The sequence below is a fragment of the Petaurus breviceps genome, unplaced genomic scaffold (genome assembly GCF_028583685.1).
Source record: "Petaurus breviceps papuanus isolate PSGF00001 unplaced genomic scaffold, PetGlider_PUasm1.0 90775, whole genome shotgun sequence".
NCBI classification, from domain to species: domain Eukaryota; kingdom Metazoa; phylum Chordata; class Mammalia; order Diprotodontia; family Petauridae; genus Petaurus; species Petaurus breviceps.
The window spans coordinates 1,918,126-1,934,144 of NW_027187342.1; the positions used below are offsets into that span (position 1 = coordinate 1,918,126).

The 16,019-nt window shown below is 39.5% G+C and overlaps 1 protein-coding gene across 1 annotated transcript; it reads right to left on the reverse strand.

The window, feature by feature from the left end:
- Nucleotides 1–4,646: 4,646 nt before the first annotated feature.
- On the reverse strand, nucleotides 4,647–9,818 carry PCNA (proliferating cell nuclear antigen). Its single transcript, XM_069068883.1, has 6 exons — nucleotides 9,373–9,818; nucleotides 8,611–8,708; nucleotides 8,456–8,523; nucleotides 7,435–7,629; nucleotides 5,337–5,460; nucleotides 4,647–5,243 (listed from the first exon to the last, which is right to left on the reverse strand). The coding sequence occupies exons 1-6, from the start codon at nucleotides 9,591–9,593 to the stop codon at nucleotides 5,164–5,166; spliced, it is 786 nt and encodes a 261-aa protein (XP_068924984.1). The 5' UTR covers nucleotides 9,594–9,818; the 3' UTR covers nucleotides 4,647–5,163.
- Nucleotides 9,819–16,019: the final 6,201 nt, after the last annotated feature.

Below are 16,019 nucleotides of genomic sequence, written 5' to 3' on the forward strand. Positions count from 1 at the left end.
CCAGTCCCTTCATGAATTTATCCTCTGTCTGTAGAACAGTCCTAGAACCCCTGAACACATTAGCAAAGCCCTCTCCCAGGATTTCTGTAAACATCCAACAAGAAAATCCTTCTTCAGGGCTTCCGAACCAACAGAAAGGTTCCCAGACCCCTGCAACAACAGGACTGTCCTTCACCAGTGGACAGTATTCATTCTGTCTGCAGGACAGTCTCCAGACCCCTGCAACAACAGTACTGTCCCTCACCAGTGGACAGTATTCACTCTCTGTCTGCAGGACAGTCTCAGGCCTTCTTAACCAAATGCCAGGTTCCAGGACTTCTTCAACAGGACAGTCTTTCACCAGTGGACAAATCTGGCAAAATAACATCAAAACAGACAGACAAAGTACCAGCAAAACAGCCATGTCTCCTCAGTCCTTGGCAGCTCAGGGGACAGGTCTCAAAAGTCCAGGGCAATTCAAAGCGGCCACCAGCAATCCTCTTAGTCTCTCTCTCTCTCCACGAGGTGCTGCTTCCAAAAAAAAAATCTTCCGCCTCTCTCTAGTGTCTCTCCAAATCTACATCACCAGCTCCTCCCAATTCAGGACTTTCTTTTCACATCAACAAGCCCATCCCACAGGTGGGATTAACAAACTCTGGGTTTTAACACAATCAATTTGAAAACCAAGCCAATACAGGGGAATCTTTAATTGCCATTACTATCACACCCCCTCCAAAAAGAAAAAAAGTTGGATCTGTTAAAATTCACACTCTGTCCTTAGCTATGTGATCTGATCACTTAACCTGAGCCTCATCTATAAAATGGGGTAACTTTATGACTCCTCAAAGGCTATTTGAGGGAAATGTATTATAAAGCTTAAATTGTTATATAATAAAAGTGCTATTTCAAGATCTTTGATTTCATAGTTATTTTCTTTCAATGCTATAATCCACCTATAATTTAGTTGATGGTCTTAGAGAGAGGCTGTAGCTGAAAAGTTCCTCAACTGGTGGCAAACTTGGAGATGACCATCTTGTAATTTAAACAAGTGGGTCTTTAGTTAGACTGTGGCCCATATTTGGAACTGAGCTTGGGCTCAGTTGGTATAACCTTTGAGGACTCAGGTCATCTTTGTATCATGATGAGGCATGAGAATAGTACTTAGAGGATTAAGCATGAGATTATTAATGTAAACCCATTTGAAGGCACAGGAATAATGTTGTACCTCTCCATAATACCAAGACTTTATCTTGCACCCAGAAGTCAGGGCTGTGAAACATCACTTAACAGGTAAAAAGGAATCTTTGGAAATGCAACAATTCCATTTTTTTTTTAAAGCAATTGGGGTTAAGTAACTTGCTCAAGGTTACACAGCCAGTTATTTCTGGGTGTGGTGCTAAGTATCTGAGCCCGGATTTGTTCCCCAGGTCATCCCAACACTGGAGCCGGTGTTCTTACTCACTGTGCTACCTGGCCGCCCCTACAATTCCATTCTTAGATTCCAATGTGGAATAGAAGTGAATTTTGACAATTTTACCCTGGACCTAAGCTCTCTTAGGTATGCCAGTAACTAGAGAAAAATAATTTCCCTCTATCAGTGCCCATAGTAGTAGTAGGACCTCACTGAAACAATACTAAGTATCAGGGGCCTGACGGAATCTGTGAGTCTTCCTTCACTTCTTAGAATCCTTAGTTTTTGTCAAAATTTTATTCAAAATAACATCTTTTTTTGTTTCCTGTTACTCCCACTTTCTCGCCACCAAAATAAACTTGTATTACTACTTCATGTATTTTTACTGTGGACATTGTCTTCACCATAGTACTTAAATTCCTTGAAAGGCAATTTTCATCCCTAGGACCTGACCCATAGTAGGTGATTAATAGATGCTTGTTGATTCCCTCTCCCTTACCTCCCATCAGGAGAGAGTTCTACCTCTTTACTTCCTTGCATCTGTTCCTTTTGACTTGAACCACCCACCTTAAGGCCAGATAATCCATATTAGTTCATATTAGTTTAGAAGGTTAGATGTAGGAGGTTGGAACTGGATTGCTGAAATATTGATGGACACAAGTCAGGTCTACACCCCCTTCCTCACTAACACATTCATAACTACAAAACACTAACCAACAAAGTCCTGCTGTTAAAATTTCAAAGACTTTTTTTTTCACTAGACTGGCAGATCCCTTAGGAAGGCTACATTAAGGAGAGAGGGAGTGAGGTAGACTCCCAGGTTGGGAACTCCTGCTATATAGTGTACTCATATCGATTTTAGACAAACATTTGACAGTCTCATACTATCTTCATAAAAAAAACATGAAGAGATAAGCACAATAGTACCATTAGGTAGAACTGGAGTAACAGTTTATTTCAGAAGTCATGATGATATTGACTTCGGTCTCTAGTATAGAGTACCTGACAAATTTGTGGTTGGTCCTATGCTGTTAGTTTAAATCAACAAACTGAGTATTTTCAGATGACACAAAGCTGAGGACAGTTAACATACTGCGTGATAGGTTAAGGATCCAACAAGATCTTGACAGGTTGGAACTCTAAGGTGAATCTAATAAAATGAAATTTAATACAGCTAAATATGATCTTATAAATACTGGACTTTTAAAAATTCACTTCATGAGCACAAGATGGAGGATGTGTGTGACTTGGATAGCGACTTATCTGAGAAAGATATAGAACTGATAGTGATAAGATAGCCAGAAAAGCTAATGGAGTCTTAGTCTGAATTTTCAAAAAGGGAGATATTAGTTCTGCTCCTGCACTGTCCTGGTCAGCCCATGTTTGAAACTGGGACTTTTCTACCATGTCTCAAGAAGCTCATTATTGGGAAAACCTCATTCTGCACCCATTGGACTTAGCACTCCATCTCATCACCACCCTTAATCCCTTCAGTTGAAGGGTAGGTTCATTTGAGGAGCTTGGCTCAGAATCTCATTTCTTAACTTTGGGACTTCTATGACCTCACCATGCCCCTACTTGCTCCCTCCCACTTCTCAGCTTCCAAAAGTGAGTTATTTTCCTCCATTAGACTGTAAGCTCCTTGAGAGCAGGGACTGTCAATTTTCATATTTGCATCCCCATCGCTTAGCACAGGGCCTGGCACATAGTAAGCACTTTAAAAAGTTTCACTGACTCATAGGGTTACAAGATCACAAATTAGATTATTCCAAAAATGGCAGAACTGGGATCTGAACCCAGTGTTCTCCCTCCTACCCTACAATACTTCAAAGCCTATTTATCTTTGTGCCTGAGGCCCCTTTAGCTGCTGAAATTGTTTTTCTTAGAAAACTAACCATATACATAGGCCAACTAAGCAGTTTTCTCGGACACCTAAAGCAAACCACTATTCCAAGAACTATACCCAATTTGCATTTCATCTTTTCTCAATCATATTACCTCACCACTAAGACCATAGTGATAGAATACTTGTCCTTGTCTTCAAACTGCCCACAAAAATACAAACTAATTCGATTTAAGAGCTAACTTAATTTATTCTTGAACTATAATGTAGCTCTATATAGCCTGGGATATTAAAAAAAAGACATACACTTGCAATGAGAAATTTAATGTTTACATTTGTTAGGCTTTCAAAGTGTTTTAAAAATTTATTATTGACCTAGATTTTTACCTAATATGAGGGAAAGAAAGGCCTCTGCTTTTTAGTTCTCTAGAATTTATCTAGAGTGCAGTTGAATAGATTGCAGGATCCTATGGAACCATACTCATTAAAGAGGTACTTAAGTATCTAAGCTACCCCAAAAAAATTACTATTTTTTGGGTTACTTTACAACTGATTAATACCAATCCAAAGATGTTAGCAAGTATTCTATCATACAAGTTAAAAAATGAGTTTCTTGTCAGTAATCACATTATTTAGGATAGTCAAGTTCAGGGCTGGGGATCCTATGACCTCAAGGCCATATATGATCCTCTAGGTCTTCAGGTGCAGCCCTTTCACTGAATCCAAACTTTACAGAACAAACCCCCTTAAACTAGAGATCACATGTAGCTTCAAGGCTGCAGGTTCCCCACCCCTGCTCAAGATGCTTACTGTTATCAAGGTAATTGCAAACCTATAATACATATCAAAGGTCATTCACATTATATTAGGACCTCAAAGAGAAAAAAGGCATAAAAATCATTATGCTGGTGTCAACCCATGCAATTTGAATTAGAATTCTTATTTGGTTAGAATTAAGGATATCCTCAAATTGGAAATCTATAAAGGACACAAAACATTAATTTCTGAATTGCACAATCTTAGATCTAGAGCCAGAAGGGATCTTGAAGGTCAGTCATCTAGCCCAACTCCTTACTTTTACGGATGAAGAAAAGCCCAGAGGTTAAATGACATTACAGTGAGTAGCAGACTCCAAGGAAATGGAACTCAGAGGCTAATAATCTTGAGAATCTCAACTCTTCATTGTACCTCACTATTCCATGATTTAAGTTCTAATTCCTTGATTCTTATGGCCAAAGCTAAATGCTACAGAAATGTTTAATGGTTCTTCAATTTAGGTAAGCATATAGGATTCATTCCCTCTTCACCTAAGTCTCTACTATAAACCTTAAATATTCACATGCCCTTAAATAGCTTCTCAATCTCTAACACTCTATACAAACACATATTTATGTAAAGAAATCGTGTACTCAGTATTTGAAATATCCTTTTATTGCCATTTCCACAATGTTTTATATTCAATAGCTCCAGGGTGAGAAATAAAAATATTGGCGAGTAATTTTTACATTAATAATAGCTATAAGCTGAGAATCCATATAAAATTTTGCAGCAGAGCAGGGCCCTATTTGAAAGCACTACTCTGTGAAGAGCTCAATTCCTATATAACTTTATTTAAACTGAAGACACCCCCTTTTTCTGTTAGAATTACAAAAGGAGTTTGTTGGTATAAAAACATCTAAAATAGAATTTCTAAATAAGGCATGATCTAAGATAATACTATTAAGATCCAACTTTGGATAAAAAACAAAAACAAATTATTTGGAGAGAAGTACTATATTTACAGAAAGTTATCTACATATGTGTACCTAGAGGTACAAATGGAAAGTTAAGACTGAAATGACTTAACAGTTAAACATATCGTTGAATATCTCAAAAGCAGTTCTCTTTTCAAGAGCTTTTTCCCCTTTATCTTCTTAGAAATTAAGTACGTCTAAGATCCTCCTTCATCCTCAATCTTGGGAGCCAGGTAATATTTTAAGTGTCCCATATCTGCAATCTTATACTCTACAACTAAAAAAGAAAAAAAAGGTTAATCATTTGGCAGCATTATGAAAGGAAGATTTTAAGTTCATTGAATGAAGATGAAGTAATTTATTATCTTACCAAGTGGTACATCTGCAGACATACTGAGTGTTACTGTAGGAGAAAGTGGAGTGGCTTTGGTAAAGAAATTCAGGTATCGAAGTGCAAAGGTCAACTGAACTGGTTCATTCATTTCTATTGCAACCTAAAAGAAGAGAGAAGTCTTAGAAATAAATCTGTTCTGATCTTACAATAAATTCAACTGGAAACTTGATTAAAAATTTAAATACTATAGAATTCCTACTCCCTCAAACTAATTGAAATGTAGACATATTGCCTTAGTACAAACTTAATTAGCTGGCAATTCTCAGAAGGCCATTTAACCAGAAATAGATTCTGATTAGCAATTCTTTGAGCAATTCCTTAAAAATTTCACTTTCATTTCCATGGTTCTAAGGTGGAGCTGAGTGTTTGTGATAAAGGGATAAAAAAGAAATGATTCTTTTACAATTCTTTGAAAGCCTGTGCTCTTTAGCATGCCTATTTTCCCTCAAGGCCTCCAACACTAGTCCCCCATCTTTTGCAATCCTTTCCAATTTGCTGGGTATGAAGTTGAACTTGACATTTTTTTTTTAATTTACATTTCTTATTAGAAATTTGAGTAATCTTTCATATGATTCTAATAGTTTAAGAACTATTTGCTCATATCCTTTAATTACTTATCAATGGAGAATGACTTTTAGTTTTTATACTTCTTAGTTACCTATGTACTTAGGAAATCAGACTCTATCAGACATGTGATAAAAGATTATCCCCTAGTCAACTGTCTTCTGCCTCAAACTTAGTTGTTTTAATTTTGTTCATGCAAAAGCTCTTCAACTTTTATGTAAACTAAATTAGGTTTTTAATGGCCTTCAATCCCTTGTCTGGATAAGAACTCTTCATTGGTGCAAAGTGAATGAAGCAGAACCAGATAAGCAACATCTAAAACAAATACAACAATGTAAACAGAAGGGACAACAGAAAAATTGAGACTGAAGGCTGTGAAATTAGATTTGACTTCAAAGAGATATATGAAAGCATCTATCTCCCTTCTTTGTAGAGACAGGAAGGACTCTATTATGGATGTAGCATCAAGCTTGGTTAAATTGGTATGGTTAAGTTTACGTTTGCTCAACTTTTGTTATAAGGGATGGCTCAGTAAAAAGGGATATATTGTATTGGAACATGGTGATGCAAAAACAAAATATTAATAAAATTCATTAAAAAATCAATATGCAGCATAAAAGAAGCCAAAGTTCTGAATGTTTTATAATAAAGATATTTTAATGCAGTGGCACTCATTACAACTGTGCACTGATTTGAAAGGTTTGGAGATTCTGGTTAATTTCCTCATTAACTTAGGATCATACTTTTTGTTGAAATTTTTGTAACATCTATTGTCTACTTTGTTTTAATAGCTAAAGTAGAATTAAATATCTAATTGAAAGACTGAGCGCCTACACGCTCATAGATGTGCTAGATGCTCATACAAGGTATATTGGATAGCTTTTGTACTCAAGGAGCTTTAAAATCTCATACATGAGAGATATTCCATGTAACTGTAATATTGTGGCTCTGTGTAACTTAACATGACCTGGATTCCATAATGAACTTTAAAAACAATAGGGATACAACAAATTTCCTATTATCTGATTTTTTTTACAAACCCCTTCAGAAAATGATACAGTTGGGCATTAGGATGCATCATTATAGAAAAGGGATCCTGCCTCTAACTCATTGCAGTCTGAGTCTCAAAACCAGTTGCAGTTAATTTGTGGTTTTCAAAATAGTTTTGCTAATCTTCCTGTCTGACCTTGGACAAATCTCTTAAACTGGGCTTGTTTTCCTCATCTGTAAAAAACAAGGTTAGCCTCAATGATCTGTAAAGTCCTTTCCAATTATAAATCTATGATCTTATAATCTATAGGTAAAAGGTATGTCATTTCCCACCTCTACAAATTTCATTATCTAAAGTTGGAAAATACACCAACAAAATAGGTCTCTACCAATGACTTTCATTTGAATGATCAAATTATACTCATTTAATATTTAGAATTTCAACCTGTTATTCTGTTTTTACTAATATCATAATTCACTTGCACTTAAATTATTTTCTCAAGATCTAAATTTGACTTACAGCTTCCTCTTCTTTGTCAACATTACTTGTCTGTGATAGTTTTACATTTCCACTTCCTAATTCTCCACTGGCAGAAAATTTCACACCATCTTTTGCACAGGAAATTACAACAGCATCTCCAATATGACTGAGATCCCGACAGATTCGTGCAAATTCACCAGAAGGCATTTTCACCACACAACTGTATTCTTGTTCCTGTTAATACAAAAACAGCTTTGAATATATACATATTTAGGAGCTTAAATGTTTAGATCTGTCATTGATCTCATTTGCTTGAAAAAAAAAAAAAGATAGGAAATTGCATTCTTTTGAATAACATCTATTCCAAAAAGATAATTTTAAGACACAACAAATAATTTATTTAGTAAATAGTGCAAAAGCTTCAGAGTACAACTTTTTTTCAATGTCTGATATAAAAGGGAGTGAAAAGCACATTTAGTTCTATTTTAAATATTTATTACCTATGAGTAGCCAAATCTATTTTCCTTGAATGTATAATGGAATGACCAAGAGCTTTGAAACTAATCACTGTACAGGATCATCAACATTATAGAGTCCTGATAAATACATAAAGATGAGTCATAGAAAGGGTATGTGGGCAGCTATATAATTTATCAAAACTTGTCTTCCAAAACCAAATCAATTTGATATTAGAAATTTTAATATCGTCACTTTTCTACTTTCATGTGGTAATACAGCGTATCTAATAAGCTTAAAAATTGATACAAATATTATAGGAGAAGAAATCTGATGAGGGGACGTTTAAGAGGGCAGAGGCTGCCTAGTGAGGTGGAAATTACCTAATGTTATGGAGACTGAAGACCTGGGTCTCAAATCTTGACTCTCAGTTACTACTTTAGGCAACATTTAACTTTGCTATATGGTAGTAGGATGATACACACTTTAAACTTTCTTTACACCTTAGAAGCTCAAATATGTATTAGAAATTGGCTTTGGTAATATTATTTAATTTTTTAAAACTATTATAATTAGGCACATAGCAAGAAACCTTGATACTTACTGGAATTCCAAGTTGTTCAACATCTAAATCCATTAATTTCATCTCATAATCTGAAACTTTTTCCTGATCTACAAATGAAACACAACATGCCATTTTATGTTTCAGCATTAGTGGAATAATTTAAAAGAGGGGTATACGTTTATAGGACAACTTACTTGGTGCCTCAAATATCAACGCGAGTGTATCTGCATTGTCTTCCGCCCGCAGGGTAATAATGTCTTCGTTGCTGGCACATTTTAGTATTTTGGACATGCTAGACAAGGGAGAACAAGGAGTAAATGAATATATCCAGCTATAAAGCGCAGAAAAGTCCCAGGGGGGCTAATGCTGCTACTGTAACTGGCTATCCTCACCTAATGGGCACCAGAGGGATGTAAACAGGGGCTCTCAGGTGCAGCATTGCACATTTTGGTGGAAGAAGGCATTGCCTATCTCCCCTCCTAATAATACCCAGTCCTTTTTTGTGGTTGGTAAGCAGCAAAGGCCGCCGGGCCCGCCGCTGCCTCCTCCCTCGGCTGGGCTCGCTAGGCCCACAAGGCCTCTTGTGGAGCACGGCATGCTTTTTACGTTAAATTCGAGGTCTTCGGGCTTGCTTCTGGGAACCTTCCCGCCACAGCCCGTCCAACCGCATTGTGAACTTGGCGCCGAAATGACGTTAGGCGGGAGGCTGCCAGGGCGCGCTTACCCTTCCCCAAACCCCGCGCTTCAGCCTGGTCCCGCCCCCGCTGCCCACCAGGCCAATGAGGTGCGCCCGTCCTCCCCCCCAACCCCCCCACCCTCCAGCTCAGGCAGCAAGAACTACCCTGCTCCGCCGCGCTCCCGCCAAGAACCCGGGCAGAAGCCCGGGGGAGGGGGAAAGCAATACTTTGTTTACTCCAAGCCAAAAGCCCAAGTTTGGTGCACAAGGTCGTGCTTACCTGGTGAGATTAACGCCCATGGCCAGGTTGCGGTCGCAGCGGTAGGTATCGAAGCCCTCCGAGCGGAGGGTGAGCTGCACCAGGGAGATGTGAGACGAGTCCATGCTCTGCAGGTTCACCCCGCCTGAGCTGATGTCCCAGCAGGCCTCATTGATGAAGTCTTTCAGCGCCTCCAGCACCTTCTTGAGGATGGAGCCTTGCACTAGCCTTGCTTCGAACATGGTGGCGAACAGGGATACCAGAGCAGAAACGAGGAGAAAGAAAGCTGGCCTAGGCTCGAGGAGAAGACGGAGAGCGGGGCTCAGCCACGGAAGCGAGGTCCTCGGCCCGGGAAGAGACGCGGGCACAGTGAAGCACACACAACAGCCGCCTCTAACCAAATGAAGCTCTCCTTCTTCAGCTCGCGCTCTCGCCGGCAAGTCGCTGTGACGTCACGGCGTAACCGCCCGCCTCCTCGATAACGCTACTGGTGCTCCGTCGACCAATCCCATCAGGAAGGCCTCACCTAAAACCTCTGAGCCAATCAGAGGGAGCGGGTTTACCCTGCTTTTCATGATTGCCCGGGCTTGTTCTGGTTCACTAATCTCAATCTTTTTTGATTGGGGGGAACCAGGGGGGAGGGGAGGGGGTGAAGGGGGAAGGGGAGGGGGGGGACCCCGAGGGTTGTATTTAGCACCTAATTCAAGGAAAGTGTCTTTCCTTGGAGATCATTTTATCTAATCTCTTCAATTTACAGAGGGAGAAATTAAGGCCTCCTATAGCTGAAATGACTTGCCCAAGGTCTTCACATAGGTAGTAAGTGGGAAAATACATTCAAACCCAGGTCCATTGGCTCCAAATCCATGGGTTTTGTTTTTGTTTTTTTCCTCTTCACTACGTCATCATGCATTTTTTAATTAGAAAAAGGGACCGAAGTTCCTGTGGTTTTATCAGAGTGCACTTCATAAATGCATTTTCCTTCTTTCTGGGATAATGGGCAATAATGTTTCCCAAACCTTTTTTTTTTTTTTTGCTGGTAGTTTCCTTAATATATCAGAGAACCGAAAGATATTACCTTCCCCCATTCAGTTATTAGTAAGCCCCCACTAACAACTGTTTTTATTTTTTTTAATAATAGTATATATATATATATATATATATATATATTTTTTAAACAAAACTTTGAATTCCAGATTCATTCCCTTCCTCCCTTGTCACCCACACTTATTGGGAAGATAAGCAGTTCAGTATAGGTAGTACGTGTGTAGCTAATGCAAAACATTAACATAGTAGATATATTGTAAAAGATTGACTATATTTCCCTCCCTCCTATACCACCTCCCACTTGTGTTCTCTGCTTTGATCCTGTACCTTTTCAAAAGTGGGTGCTTGAACTTCCCTCCCCCCCAGCCTGCCCTCCCTTCCATCATACCCCCTCTCATCCCCTTCCCCCCTACTCTCCTGTAGGGTGAGATACCCTATTTAGTGTACATGTCATTCCCTCCCTAAGCCAAATTCAGTGAGAATAAGGTTGACCTATTTCCTTTTGCCTTCCTATTCTTCCCCTCCATTGCAACCATTTTCCCTTGCCTCTTCTGTATGACATAGTTTACCCCATTCTGTCTCTCTCCATCTCCTCTTATTCCTCTCTCACCTCTTAATTTCACCTTTTAAGTATCATCCCTTCCTATGAAATTGGTCCTGTGCCCTCTATGTATACCTGTAAGCATATATACACATTCACACATGTATTCATAGGCCCGTATATCATCTGAAATAGACACACACACACATATATTTCTATTCCCTTCAACTATTTTCATACTGAGAAAACTTTCATCGGTTACAATTATTGTTTTTCCATGTAGGAATGTTAATAGTTCAACTTTGATAAGTTCCTTATGATTTCTTTTCCCTGTTTACCTTCTTATGCTTCTCTTGCTTCTTGTATCTGAACGGCAAATTTTCTATTAAACTCTGGTTTTTTTCATCAAGAATGCTTGAAAATCCTCTTGAGGTATTATTCTCTCTACACTCTCTAAGGAACCTCATTAGCTCTCATTAATTTAATTACCATCTCCATGCAGATTATTGACAGATAAGAATGTCTGGGGGTGGCTAGATGGCCAGTGAATAGAGCACTGGCCCTGGAGTCAGGAGGACCTGAGTTAAAATCTGAGGCCAGACACTTAACACAAAAACTAGCCATATGACCTTGGGCAAGTCACTTAACCCCAATTGCCCTGTCTCCCCCCCCCCCAAGAAAAAACAAAAACGAAAAAAAGAATGTCTAGCCCATTCTCTCCCTGAGCTTCTGTCCTTCATCACCAGTGACTGATAGAACATTTCAAACTGGTTCTTTCCAAGACATATCAACCTCAACATGTCTGAAACTGAACTCATTATCTTTCTTCCCAAATCCTTCCCTCTTCCAAACCTCACTATCTCTGTTGAAGGCACCAGTCTCATAGGTTTGTAAAACTGACTATCCTTGCCTCCCCATTCTCCATTACATATATTTATCCAATCAGTTGTCAAATCTTGCCATTTCTACCTCCACAATATTTTTCTCATGAAACTACTCTCCACTCATACTGCTATACCACCTTCTTATCAACCTAGAGGTTCAGTGGATAGAGTGCAGGGCCTGGAATCAGGAAGATCTGAGTTCCAATCTCACTGTACAATTATTAGCTGTGTGACCCCGGGCACTATGTCTTAGTTTCCTCATCTGTAAAATGAAGATGATAATAATAGTACTTACCTCCGGGACTGCTTTGAGGATCAAGTGGGATAATATTTGCACAGCACCTGGCACATAGTAAGCACTATATAAATATTAACTAGGATCCTGAGCAAGAGACTTAAGCGCCTTAATTTTCTCATCTGTAAAATGGAGCTAATAATAGCATCTACCTAGTAGGGCTAATTAGCATAGTGCCTGGCATATATCAGGAGCTATACAAATGTTTATGTTCCCTTCTCCTGCCTAGATTATTGTATCTGCCTCTTGCTTGGTCTCCCTCCCTTGTGTCCACACTAGTCCACCCTAGAGAAAATCAACCAGTACCTTTTGAATGTTCTCCACTTCTGGTTATGAATCTACAGTCAATCAAAAAGTCTCCTTTATAGTAGCAGGCCAAAACCACGACCACTACTGCTAAAGAAATTTTCCCCAAGTATAGATCTGACCATGTGATGCTGTTAATCAGCTACTATGGCTTCTTACAGCTTTTTTATTGTTGCTCCTTTGTTTAGTCTTTAAAGCCCTAAACAACCTCTTCCAACCTATCTTTCCAGCCTCATTAAGTCATTAGACTTTACATCTGCCAAAATGGCTTTCTTTCTATTCCTTATTGGGAGACAATCCATCTTTCATTTCCATGCCTTTTCACTGGCCATCTCCTATGCCTGGAATTCATTCCCTCCTTAGCTCTACCTTAGGGTCCCTCTCTTCCTTTAAGCTCAAGCACTGTGGTCTATATGAAGGCCTTCCTCATCTCTCCTGATCTCTACTAGTGCCTTCCCTTTGTCCCCAAATGCCTTGTATCTAACTACTTGTATTTATTTCTTTTGATCACCACATATCGATGCCATCTATAAAGCCAGTATGTATTTGTTGCCTTCCCCATTAGAAGCTCCCCATATAAGGTCCTTGGGAGAAGGGATTGTTATATTCTTTATCTTTTGTATCCCTGGCTCCTAGAAGACTGCTAGGATAATAAATACTTGTGGATGGACTCCTTCCTAAAACTAACCTCCCAAAGCTTTGTGGACTTAGGGTTGTGACCTAGGAGGAACCAGAGGAACTGACCTCTAATTAAGTTGTAGAAATGCTACTAATATAGAGTAAGGCAGAACAAGCAGTGGTGTCAAATATCTAGAATTTGGAGCCAGGAACAGTATCTGAGGAATAATATATGTTCCTCACATGACATTCTAGCTCCCCTTTGCACTGGATGTCCTCCATAGGTAAAAGGTAATTCCTCCTCAGCTTTGCATTCACTAGCTTCTCTCACTTAGCTCATGTATCACTTCTTGGCAAAGATACTGGAGTGGCCATTTCTCCAGATCATTTTACAGATGAGGGAAACTAAGGCAAACAGGGTTAAATGACTTGCCCAGGGTCTCACAGCTAGTGTCAAATCTTCCTGACTCCAGGCCCAGTGCTCTACTCACTGAGCTACCTAGCTGCTACCACTTCATATGTATATGGCCCTTTTCAACCCTCTTAGCAAGACAGTAGGGCCCTTTCCCTAGAAACTATCTGGTATGCATCTTGAATCTATCTATATATGTCCATGTTTGTTTCCTTCATAGAATGTAAACTCCCTGAGGGCAAAGACTTTTCCTTTTTTTTTTTTGTCTCATCAATCTTGAGCACTGTTCTGGATGTATTGGAAGCACTAGAAATGCTTGTTGATTGATGTTAACAAGAATTTATTATTGGTAGCATGGTTTAGTTTTGGTTCTAGCTTTTTTCTCTGTAATCTCTTCAGCTCCCATAGGTTTACTATTACATCTAAACATATGACTCAGATGTCTCTCTCTTTCCCTCTCTCATCTCCAGCTGCACTGTCATCCCTGAGCACTCAGATTCATTCCTGGAATGCACTGATTTCTTATCTTCATATTTAAGAAGTCTTTTCTTCCATTCTAATCCCAGTTCAATGGTCTCTGTGAAGTGAATCCTTCCCAATCCTCCAACCTGAAATTGTTTTTCCTCTTAGGACATTTTGTCTGTCTTTAGCAAATTTCATCATTCTTGAATACTTTCATGCTGTGGTTATTTTGTATCTTCTCCCTTCCAGTATAAACTAACCCTGGAGTACAGGAAGTCTGATGTTTACCAACTATTTCAGTGATTTTTTTTTTCATTTTTCAAATGCTTTATTAACTTGAATAACTTACATCATTAATTTCTACCAGATTTTGAGTTACAAATTTTCTCCCAGTTTTCCTCTACCCACCACCCCAGAATAGCAGTCCCACAGGATATCCCCTTCTCCAATCTGCTCTCTCCCATATCTTCTCCCATACCCCCTTAGACTTTTCCAGTAGGGCATGGTGGATCTCTATGCCCCAGTGCCTGTATATCTTCTTTCCCAATTACATGTAAGATAATATTAATAATAGTATATATGTACATATAATTTTAAACATTTGATTTTAAAACTTTGAATTCCAGTTTCATTCCTTTCCTCCCTTGTTACTAATGCAAGACATTAACATAGTAGATACATTGTAAAAGACTGACTATATTTCCCTCCCTCCTATCCCACCTCCCACTTGTTCTATTCTCTACTTTGATCCTGTCCCTTTTCAAAAGTGGGGGCTTCCAACTTCCCCCCCCCCCCCCCAGCCTGCCCTCCCTTCCATCATCCCCTTCCCCCCTACTCTCCTGTAGGGTGAGATACCCTATTTAGTGTGTATTTCATTCCCTCCCCGAGCCAAATTCAGGGAGAATAAGGTTGACCCATTCCCTTTTGCCTTCCTGTTCTTCCCCTCCATTGTAACCATTTTCCCTTGCCTATTCTATAGGAGATAGTTTACCCCATTCGGTCTCTCCCCATCTTATCTTTCTTCCCAAATCCTTCCCTCTTCCAAACCTCACTATCTCTGTTGAAGGCACCAGTCTCATAGGTTTGTAAAATTGACATTATCCTTGCCTCCCCATTCTCCATTACATATATTTATCCAATCAGTTGTCAAATCTTGCCATTTCTACCTCCACAATATTTTTCTCATGAAACTACTCTCCACTCACACTGCTATACCACCTTCTTATCAACCTACAGGTTCAGTGGATAGAGTGCTGCCACATATGCAGAGGGGAAAAAAGCCCTAGGATGGTCCCCGCCCCTCACCTGGGGTGGCCATCACCCTGCGGCCCAGCCCCACCCTGCTACCCTCCTCCTCCGCCTCAACTGGGAGCCATGACTGACCCACACCATTTGGCCAGCAGCTGGAGGGGAGAAGGGGGCAGTGGCAACCTGAAGGTTCTTTTTTTGATCATGGTTTTCAGCTAGTCCAAAAATTTTTTAATTATCTCTCCTGGATTTATTTTCCAGGTCAGTGGTTTTTCCAATGAGGTATTTCACATTGCCTTCTATTTTTTTATTTGTTTGGATCTGTTTTATAGTATCTTGATTTCTCATAAAGTCACTAGCTTCCATTTGCTCCAATCTAATTCTGAAGGAATGATTCTCTTCAGTGAGCTTTTGAGATTCTTTTTCCATCTGGCAAATTCGGCTTTTTAAGGCATTCTTCTCCTCATTGCCTTTTTGAGCCTCTTTTGCCATTTGAGTTAGTCTGTTTTTTAAGGTGTTATTTTCCTCAGTCAGGCTGTTGACTCTCAGTTCATAATTTTCTTGCATCATTCTCATCTCTTCCCATTTTCCCCTCCACTTTTCTTATCTGCTTCTTAAGGTCCTCTATGGCCTGTAACCAGCTCATATTTTCATTTGAAGCTTTTGGTGCAGGAGTTCTGACTTCACTGTCTTCCTCCTGTTCCATGTTTTGCTTTTTGTCCCCAAAATAGGAGTCTAATGTTGGAGTCTTCCTTTGTTTTGCTTCCTTTGTCTGGTCATGTCACCCTCTCAGTCACTTGACCCCTAGGCTTTTTGCCACAGTAGGACTGCCACCAGACAGGGGAGCTTTTGTTCCAA

Excerpts from the sequence above, each read along its gene's own strand:
- PCNA (XM_069068883.1), bottom strand. The coding sequence starts at position 9,593 with ATGTTCGAAGCAAGGCTAGTGCAAGGCTCCATCCTCAAGAAGGTGCTG. Across the intron at positions 8,709-9,372 it reads ATGGGCGTTAATCTCACCAG|CATGTCCAAAATACTAAAAT; the intron begins GTAAGCACGACC and ends TCCCTTGTCTAG. Across the intron at positions 5,461-7,434 it reads TTGACAAAGAAGAGGAAGCT|GTTGCAATAGAAATGAATGA; the intron begins GTAAGTCAAATT and ends CTCTTCTTTTAG.